This window comes from Mirounga leonina, unplaced genomic scaffold (genome assembly GCF_011800145.1).
Source record: "Mirounga leonina isolate KUSES-001 unplaced genomic scaffold, KU_Mleo_1.0 Mir_366, whole genome shotgun sequence".
In the NCBI taxonomy this organism is placed as follows: domain Eukaryota; kingdom Metazoa; phylum Chordata; class Mammalia; order Carnivora; family Phocidae; genus Mirounga; species Mirounga leonina.
Window position 1 is genome coordinate 756,636 of NW_023270709.1, and position 27,581 is coordinate 784,216.

Consider the following 27,581-nt stretch of genomic DNA (forward strand, 5'->3'; position numbering starts at 1 on the left):
AGCGCGACGGCCCCGTGTCCACCGTGGGCGTGACCGGTGAGTGGGGGCGGGGGCCCTGTCCCCAAGGTCTCCTTCCATTTTCTCTTGCTTTCCCCTTTGGATCTCAGCCCTCCTCACAGATGGTCCTTTAGATCCGTCTCCTTTCCCATACGGCACTAATGATCCTGCCTCATCCTTTAGTTGAGTGAGCCTGATGGAAACTGTGTTCTCGGTCAGTTGGCATGTACCCTGGGCTTCATAAATTTTACCTGTGTTCTTAAACTTGCTTATTCATATATGGGCTCCTCAGGCTCCCCAACAGGGTATTTTAGTGACTCAGAACGTGGCTGCAGAACCAGATTCTCTGGGTTTGATTCCTGCTCTGAATGTACTGACTGTGTAAATTCATGAACATTTCTTAACTTCTCTGCGCTGCAGCCCCACGCAAAATGGGGAGGGTGATACTAACGGCACGTGGCTCGTGTGTCGTGTGAGGGGTACGTGCGCTGCTGTGGGAGCTGCCTACCGCCGTGCCGGCGACGCATCAAGCACTTTAGAAGAGCTTGTTGGAAACCATTTTCTTCATAGTCTGGGGAAAGCACTCCCTCTCTTGCGAACGGTCCTGCCTTTGACCGCTCAGCCTCCTGTGCTCCGTTCCAGCCTCCCTGCCCGCAGAGCGCCCTGTGGCACCCCGCCTGGGGGAGCTGGCTGTGGCAGCCGTGGCCTCCGACACAGTGAGCCTGTCGTGGACGGTGGCCCAGGGCTCCTTCGACTCCTTCCTGGTCCAGTACAAGGATGTGCAGGGCCAGCCCCAGGCGGTGCCTGTGGGTGGGCTCCTCCGTGAGATCAGCATTTCGGGCCTGGACCCGGCCCGCAAGTACAAGTTCCTACTCTTCGGCCTCCAGGATGAGAAACGCCACGGCCCAGTGTCTGCAGAGGCCGAGGCGCGTGAGTGGAGGCGGGAGGCCACCTTTGGCGCTAGGGCCTCCTGGGTGTGCCTCGCCCCCTTGTGGCGACAGTCAGACTTGCCTGTTTCTATGCTCCACACTCCCGCCGCAGGGCCTCCGCACCTGCTTATGTACTAGGCCCGGTGAAATCCAGGTCCAGAGCTCCCCGCTTAGCCCTCGTTCTCGTCCTTCTCCCTGCTCTTTCTCCATCCTGACAGACGCTGCCTTCTTCCCTGGCCCGTCTTTTGTCCCTACTCCTCTGCTGCCCCACCTCCTGCCCTGTGGCCCAGCCACCCCGTCCCAGCTCCCAGGACCAGCTCCCAGAGCCGCAACACCCTGAGGAAGCTCTGTCAGTCTCTGTCACTCTCCACACACCTCTCTCTCTTCTGCAGTCTCAGACACGAAACCTCCCCGCCTCGGGGAGCTGACAGTGACGGACCTGAGCCCGGACTCCGTGACCCTCTCGTGGGCAGTCCCCGAGGGTGAATTCGACTCCTTCGTGGTCCAGTACAAGGACAGGGACGGGCAGCCCCGGGTGGTGCCTGTGGCCGCAGACCAGCGCGAGGTCACCGTGCCCGGCCTGGAGCCCAGCAGGAAGTACAGGTTCCTGCTCTACGGACTTCAGGATGGGAAGAGACACAGCCCAGTCTCTGTGGAGGCAAAGACGGGTGAGCCCCAGCCGAGCCCCAGCCCTCCACCACACCTTCTCTAGAGCTGCCGCCTATCGTGCCCCCAGAGCTGGCCGCCCCCCGGCCTATCCATGCCTCCAGCCTCAGCCTTTGCAGCAGCAAAAGCAAACATTTACTGAGTCTCGGTCACACGCCAAGCACTATTCTAAGTATGTTACATGCATTATTCCCTCATTCACTGACTGCTCGATGTCATAAAAAGAACCCAGTCTTTGGAGCCAAGCAGACCTGCGTTCAAATTCCGATTGCCCGTGGTGTGGCCACAGACAAGCCACTTCCTTCCCTCGAACCGCAGTTTCCGTACCTGCGTGGGCATAATAAATACGATCAGCATTCCGTAAATGTTCCCATCCTCTTCCCTCCATCCCAGCTGAGGCAGGAGGTGGAAAATATGGAAGGGTTTGGCTGCAGAAAGACTATGGAAAAATCTGGTGTCATTGTGCCCATTACTCAGCCCCTTGAGGAAAGGGTGGAGGTGGGTCACTGACCCTTACCCCACTCCCAGGACCGTGAGTCATCCTGGCCGGATGGGGATGGAGCACAGGGTCAGTTGGGCCTGGGACCCTGAGACTGCATAATTCTCTTCCCTAAGCCCCCATTATGGGGAGTGGATACAGGCTTCTCTGACCCCATCAGCCAGCGCCCATCCCCACCGAGGCAAGTCTCTTCTGCGTTCTGCCCTCCATTCTCCCAGTGCTGCCCCACCCTGCTGCCCTGGTCCAGGGGTGGTAGTGCAGGGCTGAGGAAGTGGGTAGACGGATGGCCCGGGCTGATAGCAAGGGAGGGGGAGGTCATGGCCAAGCTCTGGGAGCCCATCAGCTTGGCTGGCTGCCCAGCCCAGCTCTTAGTGTTTGGGGGTGTCTCCCTGACAACCCAGATACACTCCGGGAGCCTTTCTGGGCTCCAGCCGCATCCCTGCTCAGGGAGTCAGGGGCCAGGGAGAAACTGAGGCCCTTCTCTACACCCCCAGGGGCCCTATCTCACAAGGTGATCTTTTATGCATTTACTGCACCCTGATAACAGCAGGGAGGGAGTGGGGGCAGGAAGGATTTAGGGCAGTGGCCTCCAGAGGAGAGATCGAGCTGCTCGCTGCCCTTCCTTTGGGCAGATTGAAGCCACGCTGCAGGGACCCTTTCCTAGACCCTCATGCCTCCCAGAAGTTGCCAGGGCTGGGGTAGAGGTAGCTCTTGACTAAGAGTTTCTCCTCCTGCTCTCTCCACAGCCCCCCTGGAGCACCCACCCCTCCTTGGGGAGCTGACAGTGACAGATGAGACCCCAGACTCCCTGCGCCTCTCATGGACGGTGGCCCAGGGCCTCTTTGATGCCTTTGTGGTCCAGTACAGGGACCCAGCTGGGCAGCCCCGGGCAGTGCCTGTGGCCAAAGACCAGCGGGAAGTCACCATAGAGGGCCTGGAGCCTGGCAGGAAATACAAGTTTCTGCTATATGGGATCCACGGAGGACAGCGCCTGGGCCCCATCTCCGTCCTGGGAGTGACAGGTGAGCAGGAGCCTGAAGGGACGACAGGAGCGGGCCTGGGGCATAAGGAGGCCTGCCCAGGGCTCGGGAAGGAAGGGAAGTGCAGTTCGGCCGGCTTTGGTGGTAACCAAGGAGTCCGTGGAGGCAGGCGCAGGGCAAGGCCCTGACAGCGGCCCCGGCCTCCCAACCCCCACCCCGTCCCTCTCCTGAGGCGGCTCTTACCAGATGGGGGCAAACCCCCTCCTGTGGATGAGTCAGGAGCCTTTTCTCTCAAATGGAAAATAACTGGAGAAGGACATAGGTGAGGGGCGCTGAAGGAGTGGCCTCCTCCGCGGAAGGTGTTGACACCCTCCCCAAGGGAGTGGCCAGCACCCCGAGGTGAGGCGCGAGAGGCCGTGGAGGTGGAGAAAGGGAAGCGAGTGTGGGACGGACCCAGCAAGCCACCCCACAGAGGGGTGATGGGGCCACAGTGCTGGTGCTCCAAGGGGCCCAGAGGTGGCAGGACTCAGTGCCAGGGCAGGGAAATGGCAGATTCACAGGAAGGAAGGTGCCAGAAGAGCCTCGCTCCCCTCCTGCTCAGCTTCTCCCCTGGGCTTCTCCCACGCAGCCCCCTGGCGCCCAGCCACAGAGGCCCCCGAGCCCCCCGCAGGGCCCCAGCTAAGGACACTGGCAGTGAGCGACATAACCCCAGACTCCCTGCGCCTCTCATGGAGTGTGGCCCAGGGCCCCTTTGAGTCCTTCGTGGTCCAGTATCAGGACACAGAAGGGCAGCCCCAGGCCTTGCTCGTGGGCAGCAAGCAGAACACGGTGCAAGTGTCGGGCCTGGAGCCCCGCACCGCCTACGAGTTCTTCCTCTACGGCCTCCACGAAGGGAAGCGCCTGGGGCCTGTCTCGGCCGAGGGCACCACAGCTACTGGCAGGCCAGGGCCCTCTCTCTAGGCCTCACCCACCTCTGGACTGGGACCGACAGGGCTAACGGGTGACTGTAGAGAAAGAACATGAGGAGGGCCCCAGAAGGAGGAAGGGTGGCCCAGCAGCCTTCGGCTCTACGCACACCTTCTCACTATGGGTCCTACCTAGGAGCGCCCGCCCCTCATTGGTTCCATTTCACAGATGAGAAACTCGGGGCCGGGGTGGGGCGGTGCCAGAGCCCTGCCCCAGGCCACCGAGGTGGTGCGCTTCTGTGTCCCACCTGCTCTGTGCAGGGCCTGCTCCTGCCGGCCTCACCCCAGGGGAGCCAGGGCCCCGCCTGTCCCAGCTGTTGGTGACCGACGTGACCACCAGTTCGCTGCGGCTCAACTGGGAGGCCCCGTCGGAGGCCTTTGACTCCTTCCTGCTCCGCTTCGGGGTCCCATCCCCAAGCACCCTGGAGCCGCACCTGCATCCCCTGCAGCAGCGGGAGCTGACAGTGCCGGGGTCGCAGCGCTCCGCCGTGCTCCGCGACCTGCACCCGGGGACCCTGTACAGCCTGACGTTGTATGGGCTGCGTGGGCCCCATAAGGCCGACAGCATCCAGGGCACGGCCCGCACCCTCAGCCCAGGTAAGGCCCCTCAGTGGGCACCTTCGTGTGCTGCCCCGAAGTGAGGGGTCTCTGTACTTTGTAGGGCGGGACCTAGTGCCTCAGCCAGAGGGGAGCTTGGTGAGTGGTGCAGGGCTGGGAGGCGTCTACAGAGACTTCCTCTCCTGGGTCTAGAGGAAAGGGGTGGTGAGCAGGGGCCCAGGAAGAGGCAGGGGTGGGGATCTTGGGGTGGGAGCCTCCCTGCCCCGTGCCCTCACCCACGTTCCTCGGCACACCCCTCCCCGCAGTTCTGGAAAGCCCCCGTGACCTTCAGTTCAGCGAAATCGGGGAAACCTCGGCTCAGGTCAGCTGGATGCCTCCAGCATCCAGAGTGGACAGTTTCAAAGTTTCCTACCAGCTGGCAGATGGAGGTGACACCCTTTTGCCCGTGTCCTCGTTTGCCCTCATCTCTCCTGCTCCCTGCACCCTGCTCACCCTGCTTGCTTCCCGGGGCAAACTCCCGAGCCCACTGTGTTTTCAGGCGAGCCACAGAGTGTGCAGGTGGATGGCCGCGCACAGGCCCAGAAACTCAAGGGGCTGAGCCCGGGCTCCCACTATGAGGTGACCGTGGTCTCTGTCCGTGGCTTTGAGGAGAGCGAGCCTCTCACCGGCTTCCTCACCACAGGTAAGATGGACTAGGCCCCGGGCAGGAGGTGGGGGGAGAATGAATGGGGAAGGGGGAAGGTGTGAGAGGCTTGGACTGTGGACCAGAGGCCAACGGAGCCTGGGAAGGTGAGGGCTGAAGAGGCGGGCAGGGGACAGCTCTGAGGCCCCTCCCTTCTCCCAGTTCCTGACGGCCCCACTCAGCTTCGAGCGCTGAACTTGACGGAGGGATCGGCTCTGCTGCACTGGAAACCCCCCCCCGGCCCCTGTGGACAAGTATAACGTCCGTGTCACAGCCTCAGGGGGTGAGCGGGGCTGAGGCCTCTGGCGGGGACTTGTTGGGGGGCAGGGGCTCCGGCAGGGTGAAGGGGGGCGGATGCTGATGCTCATCCCACTCCCAGCCCCCTCACTGCAGGCCTCAGCCCCGGGCAGTGCGGTGGAGTACCCTCTGAGTGGCCTGGAGCTGCACACCAACTACACAGCGACCGTGCGTGGTCTTCGGGGCCCTAACGTCACCTCCCCAGCCAGCATCACCTTCACCACAGGTGCAGCCTGGGAGGTGTGCGCGACGGGGGGAGGGGAGGTTCCAGGGAGCTAGGATGGGCCTTGTCTCCATCTTCTCTTCCCATCTTCCCCTCCCAGGGTTGGAGGCCCCCCAGGACCTGGAGGCCAAGGAAGTGACCCCCCGCACAGCCCTGCTCATTTGGACTGAGCCCCAAGTCCCTCCAACCAGCTACCTGCTCAGTTTCAACACCCCTGATGAACAGACCCAGGTGCCCCCATCCCTCCCCCACTCCCAGGTTCCAATCCAGGAAGTGCTGCCCCCTCCTCTGCCTCTCGAGCAGGGCTCCCCATCCCCTGACCTGCTCCTCTTCTGTCCACAGGAGATCCTGCTCCCAGGAGGGGTCACCTCTCACCAGCTCCTGGGCCTCTTCCCCTCCACCCCCTACAGCGTGTGGCTCCGGGCTATGTGGGGCGAGAGCCTCACACCGCCTGTGTCCACCTCCTTCACCACTGGTATTTGGGCACTGGGACAAATTTGGTCAGGGGCTGAGCGGGCCTAGGGTTTGGGAAAAGGACCGGCCCCTCATTGTCCTCTCCCCAGGTGGACTTCCGATCCCCTTCCCTCGGGACTGTGGGGAGGAGATGCAGAACGGAGCCCGCACCTCAAGGGCCACCACCATCTTCCTCAATGGCAACCGCGAGCGGCCCCTGGACGTGTTTTGTGACATGGAGACCGATGGGGGCGGCTGGCTGGTGGGTGGCACACGGAAGCCCAGGGGTCTGCCCGGGGCAGGGGCTGCCGTGCCAGCAGCCATAGGCCGATGGTGCCTCTGCCCGCTTCCCAGGTGTTCCAGCGCCGCATGGACGGACAAACGGACTTCTGGAGGGACTGGGAGGACTACGCCCACGGCTTTGGCAACATCTCCGGGGAGTTCTGGCTGGGTCAGTGCCTCACAGGGCTGGGGGCCAGGGAAGGGACGGAGGCCCTGTGGACACCAGGACCCTGAGGAGAGCACTGTCCCTCCCCCCAGGCAACGAGGCCCTGCACAGCCTGACAGACACGGGCGACTACTCCATGCGCGTGGACCTGCGGGCCGGGGACGAGGCCGTGTTCGCGCAGTACGACTCCTTCCGGGTCGACTCGGCGGCCCAGTACTACCGCCTTCATTTGGACGGCTACCACGGCACGGCAGGTTAGGGGCGGGCCGGGGGGCGGGTGGGGAGGTGGGGCAGGGGGCGGGGAGGCCCTCACTGCTCCTCTCACACCTGTCCAGGCGACTCCATGAGCTACCACAGTGGCAGTGTCTTTTCTGCCCGGGATCGAGACCCCAACAACCTGCTCATCTCCTGCGCTGTGTCGTACCACGGGGCCTGGTGGTACAAGAACTGCCACTACGCCAACCTCAACGGGCTCTACGGGAGCACAGTGGACCACCAGGTGAGGGGCCTGGGGGGCAGCACCGAGCTGGGCGGGGGCGGGGGCGTTCACCCCGCTGGGGTGCGACAGGACAAGCTCCCCAGCCGCTTGGTGCCTCAGGACCCTCATCTGTGAAATGGGACAATAATGCCAATCTCACCAAGCTATCTGGAGGGAGACATGAGCACGATTTATTGGACGTAGAGGGCCAGCTCAGATGAAGCCTCAGGCCTTGGCAGTTGAGGATCATGAAGTCGGTGGGGGTGGGAGAGGGGTTGATTTCTGGGAACCATCTCCCCAGAGGGGCAGGGGTGGGAGCAGATGGGATGTGTGGCTTTGACTCTGTCTCAACATCTCCTCTCCCAGGGGGTGAGCTGGTACTACTGGAAGGGCTTCGAGTTCTCTGTGCCCTTCACGGAAATGAAGCTGAGGCCAAGAAGCTACCGGCCCCCAGCGGCCCAGGGAGGCTGACCACCGCTCGCCTCTCGGGCGCCCCAGAATGACTGCCGAGCACTGAGGGGTCGCGCTCAGAGAAGAGCCCGGGGCCACCGTGACCGTCCAGCCACCGGAGGGAGCCTTCTCCATCTGCGATCTCACAGCACCATGTTTACAGGGGGGGAGGGCAGGGGTTTGTACGGGGAGTAATAAAAGGGGAAACTGAGGCATGCGTGCGGCCGGCGTGCGTCCTGCCCCGTCACGGGTGCTGGCCCGGCGCCCGGGCCCCTGCGCCCCGGGGCTGCAGCCGCACCTGGAAAGGCCGCACGGTGAGGTTGACGCCGCCGCGGGCCCGGGGCTGCAGGGAGGGCAGGGCGCCGGTGGGCGGCAGCAGCGTGAAGGCCCGCAGCAGCTGCGCCAGCACCACGCGCAGCTCCAGGCGCGCCAGCGGCTCCCCCAGGCACACGCGGGCCCCGCAGCCGAAGGCCAGCACTCTGGGGCGGGCGCCGGGGGGCCAGGAAGCGATCTGTGGGCACAAGGACAGAACCCGGGGTTCTGTAGCCGCGGGGACCGGCCTCTGGCGCCCCCACGCCGCGGGCGCCCTCCCCGCCACGCACCCGGCCGGAACTCGTGTGGCCGCTCCCAGACCGTCTCGTCTAAGTGGGCGCCTTGCAGGTTGGGGATGACAACCGTGCCCTCGGGGATGTCGTAGCCCAAGATGCTGAGGGGAGGGTGGAGTCAGAGGCCTGCCAGGACCCCTCCCCTCCCCCCCACCCCCCCAGCCCCGGCTTGGCCCCACTCATCCCCAGCCCTCGGGAGCCACCTGCTAGGCCGCGTGGCACGGTGCGGCAAGGCCAGGGGCACGACGGGCCGCAGGCGCAGCACCTCGGCGATGGTGGCCGTGAGCAAGGGCAGCCGTGCGGGGTCTCTGTATGGGACTCGGGAGCCTGACGCTCCAGGGCCCAGCTCACGATCCAGCTCTTCCTGCAGTCTCTGCTGAATCTGGGAAATGGGAGCAAGCCTGGTGTCTGGGGCCGGGACCCTGAACCGCCCCCTGGAGCAAACCCCCCCCCCGCCACAAGTGTCCGAGCCGATCAGGAGAAGCCAGCCCCCGGGTGAACACAGCCCTCACACGCTGCGGGGGGGGGGGGGGGGGGGCGGGCAGTGAGCTGAGGTCCCGGGGCCCCAGCCAGGCCACACCCAGGGTGCACCTCAGGGTGGTGAAGCAAGAAGGCCACGGCCCAGGAGAGGGTGGTCGCCGTGGTCTCAGTGCCACCAATGAACAGGTCCACCACAGACATATGCACGTGTCCTTCAAGGAGCTGTCCGCAGCCCTCCCCTGCTCTTGGCTTGCCCACTCGTTGGAGCATATAGTCAGTCATGTCCTTCCACTGGCCTGCCACCATGCTCTCCTGTAGAGGGGAGGAGCGGCCGGCCTCAGTGCCTGGCTTGGCGAGAAGGCTCTCAGGGGAGCCACGGGTCCCGGGCCAGTGGGATGCTGAAGAACCTGCCCAGCTCTGGGGCAGTAGGATCCCAGGCTGTGGGCTGTGGGGGCACCAGGGACGCACAGCCTTCCCACCTTGTGCTGCCTCAGCTGCTTCTCTACCATGTGGTCCCTGTTCTCCAAGGCCTGCTTCAGCCTGCGGAGGCCTGGATTGGGGAAGAACTGGGGCAGGGAGCAAGATGGTGTAGCCCCAGACAAGGAAGCCTGTCCTCCCCAGCCCCTCTCTCTCCCGGGACCCAGCGAGTCTGGGCTCCACCTCCTCACCCTGAGAAAGGGAACAATGTCCAAGATTTGGACAGACCAGTGCTCCCAGGTTTTCATCAAGTCCTGGACACAGTCATGAAAGGCATGTACTAAGGTGTCCTCCTGCCCCCCGCCAAAAAAAGAGGGAATCGTTTCAGTTCAGGACCAGAGAGAGAGTTAGGGAGGGGCCAAGGAAGAGCCCCAGCATATGGAGGGCAGGGAACCTTGACCTGGTCTCCAAAGGTGAGGTGACAGATGATGGTGCAGGTGAGGAGAGAGAACTCCTTCTGGATGGCCACAGGGGTGCCGGCCTGGGCTCTCATGCGCTGCAGAGAAGGGGCTGGGACTAAACGAGCCGGGCCGGGCCAGGGAGCTGCCGGGACAGGGGAGGCGGGCGGGGGCGACTGTGGGAGTGCACCCTCACCTCACAGAACTCCTGGGTCAGCTGCTCCACCATCCCCTCCGTGGAGTCGAAGAGGCCCAGCAGCAGGGCTGAGCGGGTGAGTTTCTTGTGAGCCTTCCAGAGCAGGGAGTAGTCCCCGAGGGAGAGGTCCTGGTAGTGCTGAGACACCAGCTTATCTGTGAGTAGGAGAGGGGTCGAGCTGACCACGGAAGCCACGGGTCTGACCTCCCCTGCCTCCGCCAGCCCGTTTCTTCCCTCGAGAACCGCCCCGACCCTTACAGGACGCTGTCTGGGGTCTGCCGGCAAAGTCCACCCATTTCCTGATCATGGCTTCCTCAATGGTCCTCTTGGAGTTCAGCACCACCACATCTGGGGGAGGGCCAAAGTGGGGCATCAGCAGGGAGGGGACCCCTCCTCCCCTCTGTGGCGGGGCCGGGGGAGGGCAGCCGGGGCAGACGCACCTCTCAGCCCCAGGCGGAGCCTGTAGACAGGCCCCAGTTTCTGGGTCAGACCCAGCAGGTAGAGGGGAAGGTTGGGCCGCAGCAGGTGCAGGAAGCCGGGCACAAGAGGCGGGAGGTGGAGGCTGCGGAGCTTCCACTTGTGCCACAGCAGGCGGGCGCCAGCCAGCACGGTCAGCAGCAGAAGCCCGAGGAGGAACATGGCCAGAGCCCCGGGCAAGGCCCTGGCTGGGCCACTTATAGTGTCGGCGGCCCCTGCACCCATCTTGCTGCTCTGACTCCTTCCCTCGGCTCCCTGCCCACTGCACCGCCCACGTATCCTGGAGGGGCACCAGTCCCCCCTGGCCTTGGGCAGTCCACATGTCAAAGAACCGGCCTTTCATCCATCAAGAAGAAAGGAAGGGGGATGCGGCCGTGACCTTTCTCCCGCAGCCAGGGCAGCCAGGATCGGTTTCCTGGCCTCGCGTCAGCCAGGCGGGAGAACGCTGCCCGCCACCCCACCTTGGACGAGCTTCCTGCTTTATCTGGGAGAGACAACAGCCTGCCCTGCCTCACCAGCCCTCCAGGACTGCCTGAGGGCGAAAGGGGATGAAAGTGGCCTGCATGTTTTTAACTTACACACAGGGTGACCGGATGGCCTGGTCTGCCTGGAGCACCCCAGTTTATACCTGTAGGCCCAGTGTAACTATTAACCGTGCCCCATTCCCATCTCAAAAGTTGAAGAAGATGAAGAGCGATATGGCCCCCCGGTTTAGAGCTCTTACTAGTACTCAATATACTCTTTGGTTGCAAAGGAAAGCGACCAACTCGAGCTGGCTTGAGCCAAAAAGAGGAATTACTGTACAAATACGGGGGGCATCTCAGAGAACTGAAGAGAGCAGGAGAGGGGGCCTCGATGGCCTTGGAAGCCAGGGACGGGGGAGGCCAAAGCTGCAGAGAGGCGCCAACTCTTCACTCTTGGCTCCTCCCTCCTCCGCGTCTGCCACCCGCCCTCTCCCTTCTCCCTCTGCCCCTGCTGCTTGTGTTCCCAGCTGCAGGCAGGATGGGACTGCCTCCAGCGTCAGAGTCCACAGGCCCAGCCCCAGGTCGAGAGGGTTCCCGGCAGGACTGAACATGCCCCCTACCGATGCCAAAGTCCCCAGGAAGGAGCCCGAGAGCCACAGTGGGATCAGGAGGTCCAGCCCTATCCTGCGAGCTGTTGCCATAAGGGCTGGGGTCCCACTGGACCAGGTAGGGCAATCAGAAACCACTTTCACGGGTGAGGAGGCAGCTGAGAGGCTCAAAGGAGGTTTCGGAGAGATCGTGCCAAAGGGGTAACAGTGCTTAGTGAGAGATCTGGGCTGCCTGGGGGTGGGAGAGAGGGATCGGAGGTGACCTAAAGCACACATCACCCCCCAACTCCCCATGCCTGGCTCTGTAAACTGATCCCGGCACCCAGGAGTGGGTAGACCTCCCCCCGCCACCCGCCCCGAGCTTTACCCAGAGTGCACAGGCTATGTGGCTGGAGGCCAAGTCGAGGTGCTGGCTGTGCCACCCACCAGCTTGAGGAGTAACTGCTGGGGGTCCTGGTGGGAGAGGTCGGGCTCGGCCTGGACCCATGCCCAGGGCTGGGAGGGAGAGAGCAGGGGCGGCACTTCGAGGGTTAGGCAGCCACCGCTAACCCCCTGCCTCACAGTTGACCTCCCAGACCCAGGCCGTGTCCTGCCACGACTGCAGCGGGTGCCTGGCTCTCACAGATGGCTCTCGGCCACCCCATGCTGGCCAGCTTCGGGGACAGAGATGTGACGGGTCGCCGCAGGGCCATGGAACAATAGTCCCGGGGAGCCTCGGGAACACAGAACCTCTCTGAGTTGCACAGCATGGGAGGGGGCTCCACTGGAAAGAACAGTGACCCGGAAAGCTGGCCTGATTGTGAACCAGCCTTCCTCGACTGACCTGATTACGCCGCCAGCCCCAGCTCTCCCACCCCACCTCCAAATCCGAATCTTGGACACGGTGGAATCACATGCAGTGCCCCCAGATGGGCTCGGTCCTGCCCCCTGACCTCTGGGCCTTTCATATTCTCCGCCCGTCTACCTCACAGGCGCTCAGCTACCCCCACTCTCTATGCGTGACGAATCAGCTTTCAGAACCCAAGTCAGAGGTCACCTCCTCTGGGAAGCCCTCCCCTTCTCCCTGCCCCCAAATTCGGCCGGGTGCCCCACAGGACCAGGCAGCTCCCGAACAGCACACGTTTCGGGGATGGGGACCTGGCACAGGGCATGGCATGGAGGGAGAGCCCCACAGACTGAAGCCGTTCGATCGGCTGGCAGGCTGGTGCACGGACTCCGCTCCCGTCAACACCAATCTCGGCCAACTTCTCTAGCTGGATTTCTAGTCAGCCCTGGAGACCCAGCAGGGGCCACCGAACAGGGGAGAGCGTGGCAGGCAGGTGGGGAGGGTGGACCCGGTAAAACAGCGGCCTCCTCGGTGTATCAAACCCCACCCTGAAGTCATGGCGCAACTCGGGGAAAGTTCCCTAACCACTGGTAAGGAGATCAAGAGGCAACTGCTTCCAAGAAACCAGACATCAGCTACAGGCCGGAGACCCCAGAACACCCAGCCGCACAGGGGCAGAGCGGGAAACGCGTGGCCCAAAGGGTGGCGGCGTTAGGCTCAGCTCAAGCCACGCCCGAGGCCGCAGGGACCGGCAACAGCGGGGCCGTGGAGGGAGGCCTCATTGTGGCGCCGGAGCCTTGGGGTGCAGGCTGCAGGGTCACAGGTCCGCTCAGGGCGCTTCTAGGATGGACTGAGCTCCCAGGGAATCGTCTGGGAGTGACACCCCCAAGGGTCACCCAGGCTCTGGGAGCCCAAAATGACGCAAACCCTGGCCTCAGAAGCTGGCGGGGGGCGGGGGGCATTGCTCTCAGTCCTGGAGACACACACTGATGCTCTGCTGCCGAAGGCCTTTATTGAGTTCCTGGGCCTGCCTGGGCCGTGTCCGGGGGGACAGGCACTGCGACCATCCGGGCATCCCCGGGCGGTGGGGGGGGAGGCGGCCCTTACACCTGGCACCCCTGAGTGCCGTACTCCTGGAGGAAGTCGCTGAGCTGCGCGCAGGCTGCCCGATGGCGGGTGCTCTGGCAAAGGCGTTCAGAGGGCATCTCCTCGACCCAGGTATTCGAGTCCAGCAGGTACTGGGGGCTGCGGAGGCAAAAGGGCAGTCAGCAGGGCTGGGGGGAATGGGCGCCTGGTTTCTGGCGGGCCAGGGTCTGCATGCTGGGGATCCGTTCCCTCGCGAGGTGGGAGGACAGCAAGCAACACAGGGGCCCGGAGAACTCACTCTCCCTTGAGGTCAAAGGTAGCTCCATCCAGACCCATGATCAAGTACTCTTTCCCAGGTTCCAAGCGAAGGCGGCAAGAGGCTCGAACCAGGAAGTTGCGGGTCTGACGGACGGTGGCCTTGGTGTCCTTGGCTGAGAGGATAAGGGGCACAGGAGTTGTCAGAGGCGAATGGAAGGTACAGGGCCAGTGGGGGCTGGGGGCTGGGCCCGGAGCCTCTCATCGAGCCCTCACTGCTCCTCACGGAGACGTATGACTGCTTTTCGATTGATGGCCAAGCCCAGAGCCTCCAAGAGGCTGAGGGGCTTTGAGCTCAGCCTCCGAACATCCGCTATCCTGGGCACCTGGGCTGCCAACCCTGACCTCGGCCCCCTCTGTCCCCTAGCCCCACCGGCCCATCCGTTCCCTTCATACTGAAGTGCAGAACTTGGGTGATTCTGGTCTCGAAGAGACGGAAGGCAGCTCTGCCATCTTCTCGAAGGACCTTCACCTGGAAGCCTACGAGGGCGTTTAAGAGAAGGGAGCACGGGTTTGTTCCACCTGCGGTCACGGGGCGCAGCCCAAGTGCAGAGCCCGGGGGGGGGAGGCGGGGCGGGCACACTGACCGTAGTGCACACGGGGGTAGTAGCAGGCAAACTTCATCCTGTAGCCCACCTCATCCTGCAGCCCCCGCTCCAGGGCACGGCGCTGCCGAGGGCACTTCCCTGCCGGGGGGGCGGGGCGGGCAACAGAGATGAGCCCACGTAGGCCCCAGCCTCCCGCCCCAGCCTCACCAGCTTCCCGCCCTGGCCCCGGCTCTCACCCTCAGCACACTGGCAGACGTCAGCAGAGCACAGTGTGGACAAGAGTTTGCTCTTAGTGGGGGCCCCGTAAAACACAGAACATTTGCGCTCTGGAGGAGAGAGGGCAGTTAGAGCACACGCCCTCCCCCCCCAACAGTGCCTCCCCCGTCCCAAGGAGCCACAGGACATCCCTGCCACCCGGCACTGCCCCACTTCCTGATGTCCCATATGGGGACACCTACTCCAAACCTGCCAAGTGCCCCCCAAGGGCTCACCGGGGTTGTAGTAATCATACAGGGCCGCGCTGGCCGGCTGGACGAGCCCCACGGCCACCTCCTGCACGGCCCCAAAGCCCACGCACTCCCGGGAGGTGGGGACCTGGCGGGGGTGGGGAGGAGACGTCAGGGCGCACCCCCTGGGCCCTGCAGGCCACTGGGCTGCATCTCCTTGACCTGTCTCTGGTCTTATCTTCAGTGTCTTTCACATGCTAGTACCTTCCGGCCGCCGGAACTCTAAAAACTGCTCCCCGAGGTCTCTGCTGACGTCACTGCCAGACAGTGACCTCGTCCCAGGCTCCAGTGCCCCGGGCAGAGTCTCACATCATGGACACGTTCTGCACGAAACTCTCTAAGCTCAGTGTTAGCTTCCGGCCATCCCTGGTGCTGACCTCGTCATGCCTGACCACCCCTTTTCTTCCTTCCCAGAGGCGTAGTCCCTGGCCCTGGCTCTCCGGTCCTCTGCACTCCCCTGAGGAGGTCTCAACCGCTCCTTGGCTTTCACCAAACCCTTCCAGGCTGATGATTATTAAACTATTAAATTAGATGTTGAGATTATTAAACACTCAGCTTCATTCTTGCAGTAGGATTACTGCGGCCGTGTAAGTTCTCCAAATTCACTCTGCCTGCCCCCCGAAGCCCAACCCCCGCCAATGGCCTTGCTTCGTCACCAATGCACCCGGGCCCCCCTTTATGTGTCATAACATAATGGCAGGCACTGTCACTCGCCCGTCCTCCCTGACCCTGCAGCTCACGGCCTAGGCCCAGAACCCCTCCTCACGCCCACACTGGTCCGGTCCAGCCTGGTACCCTGCCAGTTTCCTTCCCGAGCCCCGCTGCTTAAGTCAACTCCTTGCCCAAAATCTTCCTGGCTTCTCATCTTCCATTGTGTTCAACGAAACTCCTCTGCCTGGCTTCTCAGGCTAACGGGGTCTGGCCCCTCTGCAAGCACTGGGCGGTGGGGGAGGGCCTTCCTCGACCCCCCCCACACCTGGCTAAAGGTGTTATAGTATTAACACATCTTTTTCACATTTTCTCCAAGAGATTACAGCTAATGCTTAAAAAATGTTTGAAGGTCATCTGAGGGTTGATGATTCTTTGTTTTAGCCAAATAATGGCAAGCCACTCATCTATGACCATCATCACTTTATAAGAGAAAATACACTTCAATATCAAAAACAAAAACCAAAAAAATGCAGGAAGGTCAACGACGAACAACAAAAGCAGCCCTCAAGTTCAGTAAATTCAGCTTTATGAATGGCTCACCCTCGAGTCCTTCCCTGCGGACCAGCGCCAGCCCCAAGCTGCATCTGGGGCTCAGCCCCCATCACCCCGCAGGCAGGGCAGCCTCCCGGGCCTGCCCCTCTCTGCTCTGGCACACTCTTGTCCTGCCTCCCTGGCTCACATCTCAAGTTCTCTCAGGTCAGCCGTGCTCAGTAAACCCAGGGTCGTCCTTCCCCGTGTCGCCCCTCCCTGCTCACCGAGTCAAAATACAGCAGGACATGGGGCCCCTCGGTCTCAAAATGACTCACGTAGCGGTCAGAGAGGGAGGCCAGCTGTGGAGAAGGACAGATGGTGACAGGGAGGTGGCCCAGGGCCCCGCACAAGACCGGGCTCAGCGGCTGGGAGAGCTTCAGGGATGGAGCCGGGCTCCTGGGGGCACAAGGGACCCCCCCCCGGCCGATGGCCGCACCTTCTCCAGGTCAGCACGCAGGGCACTGAATCCGCTCAGGAGGGTGATATCAGCAATGGCCATGCCCGACAGCCCCGCCTTGCCGCTCTGCCTGCAGAGACACGTCCAGGGCCCACCCGCTCTGAGTCGCAGACGCCCAGCCCCGGCCTCTGCCCTGCCTCCGTCTCCGGGCCCGGCAGCACCCCGTGTCGGGCGCAGCCCCCCACACTCACCAGATGCACACGGTGTACTGCACTCTGGACTCCTGGTCGCCGGGCACCCCGGGGGCCTCCCGCCTGCGGCGGTTCCGCCGCCTCTCAAACAGCTCCAGGGGCGTCACAGTCTGGGAACCGGCACCTGGGTCGTCCTTGGCTGCAAGGTCCTCATACACATAGTCCTCATAGTCCTCGTTGGCCTCCCCTGCACAGGGATGGTGGTGTGGCTTGGCTGCTGGCACCGGCCCCCTTGGGGCCCCACGACCTCCGGCCCTGACACTCACTTGTGTATTCAACGTAGCCCGTGACTGTAACTTCAATCTGAAGATCCTCACAGGTCATGTTCTTCAGGTCCAGGACGTTATAGGTACGAAGGATCTAACTCAACAAGGGGTGAGAACAGGGGACGTGTGGGGCCCAGACCTTTCTCCAGGGCCACACCTGGGCCATCGCCTGGGCTGAGGGATTCCAGGCCTTCAGCCCCTCTCATCCCTCCTGACCAGTCCATAAATGTGGACGGCCCAGGGGGCTGCGTTAGCCGGCGAGATGGGGGCAGGGGCCTGCCCTCAGGGGCGAGCACTCTACACGGGGCCCAGAAGAGGCTGGAATGGAAAGCTCAGGAAAGGCTTCTGGCCAAAGCTTGCAGGAGAAGAATGAGTTTGTCACTTGGGAAGAAGGAGGGGAAGGACATTCTAGGCAAGGAGATCTGTGTAGATTCGTGGATTTGTCTGGCCAGGCAGGTGGGTGGAAGAGTCTGACTTTTCTCCAGGGTTAGTCTGACCGGTGTCCAGAGGCTGACCTCACGGCAGTGTGCACAATGGATCAAAGGGGTGAGACATGGGGGAGGGAGAAGTTCTAACTCTGTCTTAGCAGAGTCTAGGAAACAAGTGACAAGGGCCCCGGGCAGCAGGGGAGTGGAGGAGAAGCTGCCGGGGCCATAAGGAAGGGCTAGGATGGGCACATGAAGGTGGCCTCCAGAGCAGCGGCTGGGCTCCTGTGGGGAAGGGGCCCTGTCGGTCAGATGAGGGGACCCAGGAGGAAGAAGGGGTTTGAGGTGCCGTGTGACACGTGGGGCCTGTGGCTCAGGAGAGAGGCCTGGGTTGAGGTGCTGGGTGTGTATGCCATCACCACTGATGGGGGAAAAGGAGAGGACAGGTGCCCAGAGAGGGCAGAGATCAGAGTGAGGGGGAACCCCCAGAACAGCAGGGGGGCCACCCACCCCGGGGGCATCGCCCCCTCCCCCCTCCCCCACGATCTCCGCCCTCAGGCCTCCCACTCAAGACCACAGCCCCTCCATGCTGGGTCCCAGGTGTCCAGTGCCGCTGGCTCTCACCTTCAAGGTCCCTTTGCTGTTGCCTCCCACCTTCACGTTAATCTTGCTGCCCAAGGAAAACTTGCAGGAACGGAGAACGGAAAGGGTTGTCAGAGGGCACGCAAGGGCACGCAGTTGCTCCAATCCACCTCCTCCCTAAAAACAACCTCTCCTCCTCTCCCACCTCACACGCTCACAAAGCTGACACCTCCATGTGTGCTACCTCCCTTCAGCCTCCTAAAAACCCTGTTGGGTAGACTCTGCATGTATTAATTTTGAGATGAGAAAAATGAAGCTCAGAGGTTAGGTGACTTTCTCCAGGTCACGTGGCATACTTGGTCTTCCCACAAGGACATCAGGCCAAATTGCCATGGGGATTCCACAAGAGTGGGGGGAGCCTGGGGTCGGCTTCCGGCCTGGCCACCATAGGCCCGAGGGGTATGACAAGCCAGGTGAAGGCGTGGCTCACCTGCAGCTCCTCCTCCAGCCCCTGAATTTGGTGGTTGTTCAGATGCAGCTCATGGGACTTGAACCCACTGCGGCCCATGGAGCTGAGAGTCACGTTGAGCCCCCTCTCTTCGGGGGTGTGAGAAGCAATCCAGTATGCAGACAGAGCATCCAAGGCCATCACTGTGTCCTGGGGAGGTGAGCTGGCACTCAGGCCCTCAGTCTTGGGACCACCCACCCCCGGAGCCCCCGGGCAGCCCCTACCTGGGTGCTGCGGAACCCCCCTTGGAAACTGCCCTGGTGGGTAAGCCAGGCTGCAGCGTGGTCAGCCATCTCTGACTTGCCCTCCCGTAGCAGCAGGTGAAGCAGGCCGTAGGCTGTGGTTTCGATCCACACGGCCGGGGCCTGGGGCATGGGGTCTGTTGGGCCTCGAGGAGCCAGGGTTGGTGGGACGGCATTGTTCTGAGAACCAAGGACTGAGCCCCAGTACAGGTTATCTGGAAGTGAAGGGAAACCCACAGGTGAATGGGGTGGGGGTTGGGCCCTAGTTGCCTGGCCCTCTGACGCTCCCCGTGTTGGGCTCTCCCGATTCTACCCCAATTATCCCTGCTTATGCTTTCATTCCTTCTTGAGGTCTTCATTCGATTTCTCCCTTTGGGCACACTCAGGGGTCCCAGGTCCCCCAAGGCCCAGGCTCATTGCCAGGACCCCCTTGGCTCTCACCCCCCGTCTTCTGGGCCATGGCCATGAGGTTGCGGTGGGCAACGTTCCGCAGATCCTCAGAAGCCTTGGTGAGAGTCAGGGCATAGGCCGTGATGGCAGCTGCATGAGCACCCAGGGTCCCAGCACTTGCTTTCTCCCCCAAGAAGGAGTTTGCTCTGATGATGGAAATTTCCTAGGAGAAAGTGGGGAGGAAGGTCAGAGAGCTGGACACCTGGGTTCCTGGGGAGAAAGGGAGGAAGCTGGGGACCAGGAAAGGGCAGACACCCAGGTACCCTTACCACTTTCTGCTTCAACTGCTCTGCAACGTCATCCTGCAAGATGGCCAGACCATGCTGAAGGGCGATGACCACAAAGGCCGTGAGCGCCACATTCTCGTCATCTCCCACCAGACCTCCCTAGTTGAAGGGGGTAAAAAAGAAGAGGTCAGCCAGGAGCAGGGAGGGGCAGGGAGTGCCCTCCCACCTGGGCTCCTCTGTCCAGCCTCCCAGCCCCGAACCTGCATGGCCCTGTGTAAAACTGGGCAGAGGTCCTGGAACGACCCGTCAGCCTGCTGCTGCGTCAGCAGCCACCTGGCCGTCTCCTGCAGCTTTTCAGGTGAGCCGCCCACCTGCTCCTGGGCCAGACTCAGTACCTTCAGCACAAAGGCCGTGAGCCTGGTGGGGAGGGAGGGATGGCTGGGGACAGTGACCAGGCCCCATAGGGGACACATCCCCACTCGCCCAGGCACCTGGTTATTCGCCCTCCCACCGTACCTGGCTCTGCCCCCTCCCACAGCCCTGGCCCCCCTCAGAGACCCAGAATCACTCTCCCAACCTCACCAGGTGCTGCTGTCCCGATGTAACCAAGCCCCGTAGGAACCATTTGTTTTCCGAAACTGCTGGATCCGCATGTAGCCTTGGGGACAAGAGGCAGCTGCTGAGGCAACACTCACTCTCCCACCATGTGTACCCGAGGCCACACGCCCCATTCCCATCAGGCGCCCCCTTCCTTCTCCCTTCTAGCTAGTTGGGCTGCCCCTCTGCCTTGAACTGCCCTCTCCCAGCCCCGCGCCTGCTTGCCCCTGTGCCCAGAACCTTTCTGGATCAGATCCACAGCATGGTCCTTTGTCTCAGGAGGCAGTGTGCTCCACTGCTCGGTCTTGTCCAGGTAGCGGGAAGCAGCCAGTGTGGGGGCCAGTAAGATCATGGTCTGTTCCCCGCAGCCCTGGGGAAGACTCAGGAGGGAGGTCAGGCCTCCTGGTGATAAGACCCCCTTCGAGCCCAAAGTGTCCAATGGATCTGAGGCTATAGGGGAGACGGAGGGCTGAGGATCAGAGAGCAGGTCTGGGGACCCACGGGACCATGGGATTAAACAGGGATCCATGGGTGCCACATGAATGAGGCACCCCTGGGAAGAGACGGAGGACACGCCCACCTGTAACCCTGACAAAGCTGCTGAAATCTCCATCTGGGATGATATTGGGGTCAGAGTTGCCAGGAATCTCCAAGGTCCGGGCTTGGTGGTCTGGGGGGCGGGGATGGGGGAAGCTGGCCATCTGGTTGGCTGCCCACATCCCCCACCACCTACGACCCCATCAGGACACTGGTGGCTGGAGGAGGGGGCCACTCACCCAGGGGATTGAGCTCATAGACAATCTCCTCCGTGTGGATGGCCCCTTCTTTCTGTCTCAGGGGAAGCACGGCTGTGAGGGGTCACATGGTACTACAGCCTGCCCCTCCCAGTGCATATTCCCCAGGACACGGAGTTCGAGCGTCAGGGACAGAGTGGGATCAAAATTGTAGAAGATGTAAACAGACCAAGGCATTGGTTTTGGGTGTTGGGACTCTGCCCTGGCTACCAGAGACGGTATGGGGCAGGGGCGGTGGGGGGGGGGGTTGTAAATCTGGGAGCGTGGGGGCCTGGAGTCAGGGCTTCTCCAGTCACCTGAATTTGTAGAACCTTAGACACTGCGTCCCCCACAGGGAAGTCCGAGGACCCTCGAGCCACCACCTTCAGGGACACAGCCGCCGCCGCTGTGGGCACCACAGAGAAGCCAACAGGCCGGGCAGAGCCTGCAGGCACCAGGACACTCTGGGCCAACCCTCCACCTCCAGCCAGGCACAGTCCCTCCACTGGGGACACGTGGACGCTCACCTGGGTGCAGGGAGATAGGGATGGCCAGAGCCCCAGGCCGGATGGCAACCCCCGCCCCCAGCTGCTCCAGCTCCCGCCCACTCCCCTGTGTGCTCAGGCTTCCACAGGGCCTCACAGTCAGATTTGTATTCAGGTAGTTGTAGAGGACAGGCCGCAGCTCCAGCTGCTCAAAGCGGTGGACGGAGAGAGGCAAGCGGAGGTGCAGGTGGAATTCACGGAACACTCGGACCCGGGCCGGTGTGGCCACGCACAGGCCTGGCGGATGGGGGGGGTGGTGTGGCACAGGGGGCAGAGACAGGGGCCTGGGGGTGTCACAGCCACAGGGTCCCAGGAGGGAGGGGCGGGGGATGACCCAGTTCTGCCCCCCACCCGCCTCCACTTCCTAGCCTCCCTGCCCCAGCACATGCCTCCCCCAGGGGTCTGCCCCCAGTCCGGTATGAAAAGCAAGGGGCTGAGTAGGAAGCCTAGGTCGGGGGGCAGATGGAGGGGGCGGGGTGGACTGAGATCCAGGCAGGGGCCCTCTCACCTGTGCTTTCAGACAAGCTCACACCACGGATCTCCCATGTGGTGAGAGAGTCAGGGAGCATCTGGGACAATCTGCAGTGGGAAAGGTGAGAAGCCCCGTCAGAGCCTGGGCTGGCCCCAGACACAGCCCAGAGCCAAGGCCAGGCCCACCACACCCCCTCACTGGAGGAAACGGTCCACTTTTTCCACTCTCCAGAGCCAGTTCTCCGGGAAGAAGCTGCGCACAGGAATGTCATCTTCATCCATCAGGTCCTCCTCCTGCAGAACCTCCAGAGCTAGGGGACCATAGTGGGGGGGGGGGGAGTGAGGAGGGGAACCATTCTGCCCTTCCAGAGGCTCCTGCCTGTCCCCCAGCCCCACAGAGAGCCTCACCTCGGGCAAGGCCCATCTGGCCCCTGGAGCGGGACTTCTTGCGCAGGTCCTCAGCAAACTGGCAGCAGGACAAGAAGGGCGCCCGGCAGGCCGGCTGCCGCACCCGAGCCACCCGCTGCTCGCAGGAGCGTATCATGGGCAGCCTCGTTAGCCCATCCTGGCAGCAGCGCCTGGCTTCTGGGGAAGCATACTGGCCCACTGCAGGGCCAGGCGAGGGTAGGCACAGGGGAACCCCATGGAGACACATCTCATTCCCACCTGGACCTCTTAGATACACAAGGACTCACCCTGAGAGACCAGGAACTCAGGTGAGGCCAATGGAGAGAGCCTCCATCCACCTTCAACCCCAGAACTTGGGTCTCTGGCCCCAAATACCATATACGGGCTCACTCAGGAGCAGCGCAGCCAAGAGGCAGACCCTGTCACTCTGACCCTTGGGCCAAGTGGAGAGCTGCATGGGCACCCACAACTCACACTTCTCATGAATCGCCTTTTGGAAGTTCACGTTTCTCTTATTCCGGGTTTTCTTCTTGGGACAGCTCAGACCTGGTAGAAAGCAGGACTGCAGCCAAGCGCAGGGTGTATGGCCTCTCAGCTCCCCTCCCTGCCCCCCTTCCCTGGCCTGGCCCTTCCCACCAATCCTTTTTCCATCTTAGGCCCTGAGGCCCCTCCTCCTTCCTGATCTTCCCACCTCCCAACTCCCCTTCCACCTCTGTTCTCACTCTTTCTGGCTGAGGTTAACAGGTCTCCATCAGAAAAGGCCAGACCAGCTGCCTCAAACACCTGAAGGGCATTGTCCCCACCTCCAGGACCACAGCCAAGGTCATAGCTGTTCATAACTTCCAAGACCTGGCAAGAAAAGGCCAGGATGTTGCAGACAAGTTGAGGGACCAGATCAGCCACTCAGCTCCAGGTGAGAAGGCAGGGGCCTGGGCTTGAGGGAAGCCTGGGCAGGGGGGGCGGGGGGGCAGTCTGCGGGGAACTTGAGTGAGATCTCAGGGCTAGGTCCTGGGCTCAGGACAGCAGGACAATGAGCCACAGAGGGGAGGGAAGGTTGGCGAGAACGGAGGGTCTAGACAAACCTTGCCCATGTTGAGGGGTTTGTGGGAACTCCCGCCCACAGCATACAGAGCCGTGTCCACAGCCCCCAACGCCACGAGGGCCGGAGAGTCTGTTTGCAGGTGGAGCCTTACAAACTCCCCAGGATGATACTCCTTGACGCTGTCCACGTTCAGCTCCAGCTGGCAGAGGCGGGAGGAGGGGGCAGTCAGGGTGGGGAGAGCTGCTTTCAGCCCTGTGCGTTCTCAGTGTACCCCAAACCAAATCCATGCCCTGCTCACAATCACTCTGTCTTCTTTCTCTCTTGACCCCCTAATGCACAGACACACCACCTCTCTGAATGCCAGTTACCTTGCCCTCGCAGGCCCCTGCCTGGACGTCCACTCGCAGGGAGTTGGCCACGGGGATGCCCCCATGATAGTAGAAGGCCACAAGGTAGAAGGAGGGTACCAAGTGATGGTCCACAAACACGGAGACTGAGGTCAGGTCTGTCCTGGGCTCTCGAGTCACAGACACAATCCGGCCCCGGGAAAGGATCTGGGGCAAGAGTGGTTTCCTCTTCACTGTACACCCCCAATCCTGAAACTGTTCCCTCCACCCCAAGGGCTCTCTCCTCCCTGAGATCCTCCCTGCACCCTGCCCTCCCTCCTCGACAGCCTGGCCTCTGCGCACCATGTAGTAGTAATGAGAGAAGCTGCCCTCACTGACGCCCACAGCTCGCAGGTTCAGGATGAGAGTGTCCCCGACGCGAGGGGGTCGAGGATCCGGCCGCTCAATGGACAGAAACCTGGAGTGTCCTGAGGGTGGGGCTCTCACAGTGAGCCTGGCTACGGCTGGGTGAGGGGAGCCTGCAGATACCTAGAAAGAGGGGCAGGGCAGGGGTAGGGTCAATGGCAAGGACCCCGGGCCCAGCTTCTTCCCCCAGCCCGGGACGTGGATTCTCAGGAAGCTGACCAGCCTTTCTTTCCTTCCCCTACCCTGTCCCATGAGTGGGACCTACCAAGAGCTGCACTTCTGAGATGGATTTCGACGTAACGATGGGAACAGTGACTTGACCGCTCCCATCTGTGTTCTGTTCAAGGTCCTGGACTCTAGAAGCAGATCCAGAAGACAATGTGGCCGAAACTTTGACAGGAATGCCAGAGGCTGGGAAACCAGATATGTCTCGGACCAGGGCCTAGGTGAGCGGGGAAGGGACAGATAAAGGAGACTGCTCAGTGAGGCCCCATGCCCTCCTGACAACACCCCACCCCCCACTCATCCTCCCCCTCCAGAGGATACCTGCAGCAGAAAGGGGGCCCCAGGCACAAGGTGTCGCTTGGTGTTGCTAAGATCCAAGGAGAAGGGAGATGACACAAAACGCCAAGACGTGAGCTCTGCTTCCTCCATCTCTCCCCCTGCAAGAGATGGGGCAGAGAGAGGTGGAGGACAAAGAGCCACAGAGAGAGAAGCGGGAGAGCGGGGAGACGAGAGTTTGAGTGTTTCCTGCCCACGAGACACTCAACTCCTCAGACTTGTCAGTGCACGGGCCATCTTGTATTCATCTCTGTGTGCTGAGGCTAGCAGGGGACCCAGCACACCGATGGTATGTAACTCATGTCTGCCGGATGGATGGAGGGGTGGGTGAAAAAAAAAACTGAGACAGGGAAAGGGATATCTTCTCCTGAAACCATGCAGAAACACAGCTGGGGAGAGACAGTGTCCTGGGTCTGTCCTGGCCTTGGGTGCAAGACGAGGGTAAGAGCAGGGAATGGTGTCGATGCTAGAGAACAGAGGTCAGCTCGAGGTCAGAGGCTGGGGGCTGGGGTTACGATCAGGGAAGCCTCTCACCTGGAGACTCAATGATGGCAGCTGCAACATAGAGGTGCAGCCCGGGGAGGTCGGCGATGCTAACCTGAAGCTTCTCCAGGGCACCCTGAACCTCAGCCTTTGAGAGGGAAATATGGCACTGGCCGTCTACCAGCTGGGGCAAAAAAGAAAACAGGGCCTGGGGTGAGATTTGTCACCCCCTCCCTCCCCTCCCCACACCCCCCTCTCCTCCCCCACGCCCCACCCTCCTTCCTACCTTAGCCTGACTCTCCAGTCCCCGGAGGAAAGTCTTATGGCCACCCTCACCCAGGAGCCCGAAGCGCACGTACGCCACCCCCTGCACCGGCTTCCCATAGATGTACCTGCCCCGGGAGAGAGTGGGAAGAGGGTGGGTCTAGGAAATAAGGCCAGTGTCTTGGGGCGGCGGGAGCGGCGCTGGGGCAAGGGGAGGCAGGGCTTCACAGCTCCTTCAGACCGAATGGGGAACCCTGGGTGCCCGTGGGGCAGGGAGTTACCTGGCCTGGACGTCTAATTGGATATCATCGAGAATGCCAGGCGCTGTCAGGATGTAGGGCTTTCCAGGAACAATCTTCACCTCAAAGTTGGGAAGGACTGATCCAGGGTGAAGGGGTGGCAGGTCAGACTAGTGAAAGGATGCTTCAAAGACTTCCCTCCCCTCGGGGCTGTGGCACCAATACCTCCCTGGCCCTGCCCTGCCCCCACCACCTCCCCCTTCTATCCCTATCTCCTTTAGGAAAGGAGATGCTCGTCCTGCGCTGTCTCCAGCTCTCACCATATTTCTTCACCTCAAACTGGGTGCTGCTGTTAGAGTCTCGGCCATCTGAGAACCGGGCTGTGATCGTCCATGTCCCTGGCCTACAAATAGGGAAGGGACTCAGCCCGCTTGTGCAAGAGGCCCACAGAGAGCCAGAGGACTCACTGGGGGAAAACTAGAGCCACAGTGAGGAGGGCTGGAGGTCTGACTGGGTGCTAGAGGCAGAGAGCCAAGGGAGATGGGAGGGGCCGTCACCAGGTCGGGGGAGCTCACTCTGAGATATCGGGAATCATGAAGTCACCCTGGAAGATGGAGGAAGCGTACACTTCCCTCTTCCACACACGGAGGCCATGAGAGTTCTGCAGCGGGAGTAAACATGGTCACGGGTGGGAGGTCAGATCAGCAGCCCTGCTGATCAAGGTCACAGAGGTCAGGGGGGACTCACCTCTACTGTGACCGTAAGGGTGTCAGTGGATGGGCGCATCTTTTGATCCAGAGCAAAGATCCGGTACCGAACTGGGAGAGGAGAGCAAGAGGTGAGCAGGAATCCATTTGCAAAGGGTGGGCCTCGGCCCCCACTGCTTCCAGGGAGCGAGGGGGAGGACAACAAATATTTGCCAAGCAGCCTTCCTGTGTGGCACGTTCAGGCTGTCTCACTTACGGGGTGCCAAACATGCCTTGAGCAGGTTGGGAGCCAAAGGTAGAGGCCCTGGGGCCCGACTCACCCCGCTGGCCAGGGTTATAAATGGGCTGGTCAGTCTGCAGAAAGAGGTGCCCCCGGCGCGAGGAGAAGAGCAGGTTGACGCCCTGAATGTCTGTCTTTCTGGACAGAGAGTTCTTCAGCCATGGTGACTGGGCCACCAGCTGGACCTCGGGGCCACTGAGGAGGCGGTGAAGGCCACAGGTCTCTGCATCTTTCGGGGAGATCTGTGAGGAGAGGGAGAGGGAGGGGGAGCAGGTCAGAGACAGAGTAGAAGGAAAAAGCCAGAGATGGAGATAGAAACAGGAAAGGCGACAGTGTGGGGAGTGGGGGGAGAAGAGAAGGGGAGGGAGGCCAATGAGATGACAAAACACTTAGAAGAAGACAGAGGGGAGCACGGTGAGAGGCACTAAGAAGCAGCAGAAGGGAGTGGAGGCTAGTTACCTGGAGGCTAAGGAGTATGAAGTCTTTTTCTGAGCTGAGGGAAAAGTCCGCCTTTGGGGAGCAGAAGGCATTCAAGTTGGATGGGTTTCTCAGGAACACTGATCCTGTCACTACCTGTCCCGGGGGAACATCCTTGAGCTGCAACCCCACTGAGAGGGGGACCCCCAGGTGAACCACGGAAGGCGAAAACAGGAGCAACCTAGGGAGAATAAGAAGGGGTCCACATTCAGCACCACCAGGTCCCCTCCATCCCTCGCCCCTCCATCCCTCGCTCCTCCATCAGGTCACCCATGTCTGCTCTCCCATCACCAGCCCTGTCCCACTCAAGCACTAGTGTCCTTCCTCCAGGACCTGGGCTTCTGCAGGGATAAGGAGAAGAAGCTGGACACCCAGATCAGCCCCCAGAGGAGCCTCATGGCTGGAGGACCCAAGAGGGATCAGACCCGTCTGTCTGCCTGCTTCTCTCTGGTCAACCCAGGGCTTAGAGCAGATTTGACTCTGGACCTTGCTCCTCCCCTGGCCCAGCTCAGCCGGGAAACCATGTGACAGGCAAGAAATGCAACTGGCCCCAGGCCCAGTATTTAGCAGGGGCAGGGAGGACAACACCTCGGACACTTGGGTCTCTGAGGGAATCTGAGAAAATCACGGCCCAGAGTTATGTCCTGTCCTTCCGTGCCAACCCCTCTCATCCCAGTGCCCTGGGCAGCCCCCCTACTGGGTGTATCTGGGTGGGTATATATACATACATACACACACACACACACACACACACACGCACGCTCCAGTATGTGTGGGCATA

At 61.8% G+C, this 27,581-nt stretch overlaps 3 protein-coding genes and 1 long non-coding RNA gene across 4 annotated transcripts in view; 2 read left to right on the forward strand and 2 right to left on the reverse strand.

Moving 5' to 3' along the window:
• The window catches only part of TNXB (tenascin XB), a 33,783-nt gene extending 25,947 nt beyond the window's left edge, over positions 1-7,836 (forward strand). The window contains 18 exon segments of the mRNA XM_035030419.1: positions 1-36; positions 640-927; positions 1,319-1,594; positions 2,838-3,113; positions 3,553-4,008; positions 4,298-4,633; positions 4,900-5,022; positions 5,133-5,276; positions 5,439-5,518; positions 5,520-5,559; positions 5,656-5,799; positions 5,897-6,027; positions 6,139-6,271; positions 6,360-6,511; positions 6,604-6,700; positions 6,790-6,951; positions 7,033-7,196; positions 7,542-7,836. The exon segment at positions 1-36 is cut by the window's left edge and continues 78 nt beyond it. Coding sequence (XP_034886310.1) covers positions 1-36; positions 640-927; positions 1,319-1,594; positions 2,838-3,113; positions 3,553-4,008; positions 4,298-4,633; positions 4,900-5,022; positions 5,133-5,276; positions 5,439-5,518; positions 5,520-5,559; positions 5,656-5,799; positions 5,897-6,027; positions 6,139-6,271; positions 6,360-6,511; positions 6,604-6,700; positions 6,790-6,951; positions 7,033-7,196; positions 7,542-7,646 — 3,143 coding nt within the window. The 3' untranslated portion in view covers positions 7,647-7,836.
• Positions 7,837-7,844: 8 nt separating this feature from the next.
• On the reverse strand, positions 7,845-13,058 carry LOC118027311 (steroid 21-hydroxylase). The gene is given in 11 exon segments (XM_035030535.1): positions 7,845-8,124; positions 8,126-8,136; positions 8,228-8,331; positions 8,434-8,612; positions 8,822-9,022; positions 9,190-9,276; positions 9,379-9,480; positions 9,582-9,683; positions 9,782-9,936; positions 10,040-10,129; positions 10,222-13,058. Coding segments are annotated over 11 exon segments (1,548 nt in total). The 5' UTR covers positions 10,484-13,058; the 3' UTR covers positions 7,845-7,869.
• An 88-nt stretch (positions 13,059-13,146) lies between these two features.
• Positions 13,147-27,315, reverse strand: LOC118027309 (complement C4-A-like). The gene is made up of 41 exons (XM_035030532.1): positions 27,134-27,315; positions 26,783-26,981; positions 26,364-26,565; positions 26,084-26,154; positions 25,912-25,997; positions 25,657-25,739; positions 25,379-25,475; positions 25,120-25,225; positions 24,885-25,017; positions 24,336-24,451; positions 24,055-24,231; positions 23,727-23,912; positions 23,406-23,591; positions 23,078-23,236; positions 22,718-22,844; positions 22,470-22,541; positions 21,996-22,193; positions 21,787-21,898; positions 21,625-21,695; positions 21,214-21,353; positions 20,889-21,098; positions 20,575-20,626; positions 20,379-20,468; positions 20,039-20,248; positions 19,784-19,859; positions 19,462-19,618; positions 19,244-19,360; positions 18,966-19,137; positions 18,507-18,739; positions 18,265-18,432; positions 17,817-17,876; positions 16,768-16,861; positions 16,502-16,688; positions 16,290-16,380; positions 16,078-16,152; positions 14,597-14,699; positions 14,342-14,431; positions 14,145-14,243; positions 13,954-14,037; positions 13,541-13,673; positions 13,147-13,401 (listed from the first exon to the last, which is right to left on the reverse strand). Exons 1-41 carry the CDS (start codon positions 27,196-27,198, stop codon positions 13,260-13,262), a joined length of 5,229 nt encoding a protein of 1,742 aa, XP_034886423.1. The 5' UTR covers positions 27,199-27,315; the 3' UTR covers positions 13,147-13,259.
• LOC118027313 lies at positions 13,601-15,848 on the forward strand. The gene is made up of 3 exons (XR_004683792.1): positions 13,601-13,717; positions 13,925-14,068; positions 15,026-15,848. It is a non-coding gene; the product is annotated as an uncharacterized LOC118027313 (long non-coding RNA).
• Positions 27,316-27,581: the final 266 nt, after the last annotated feature.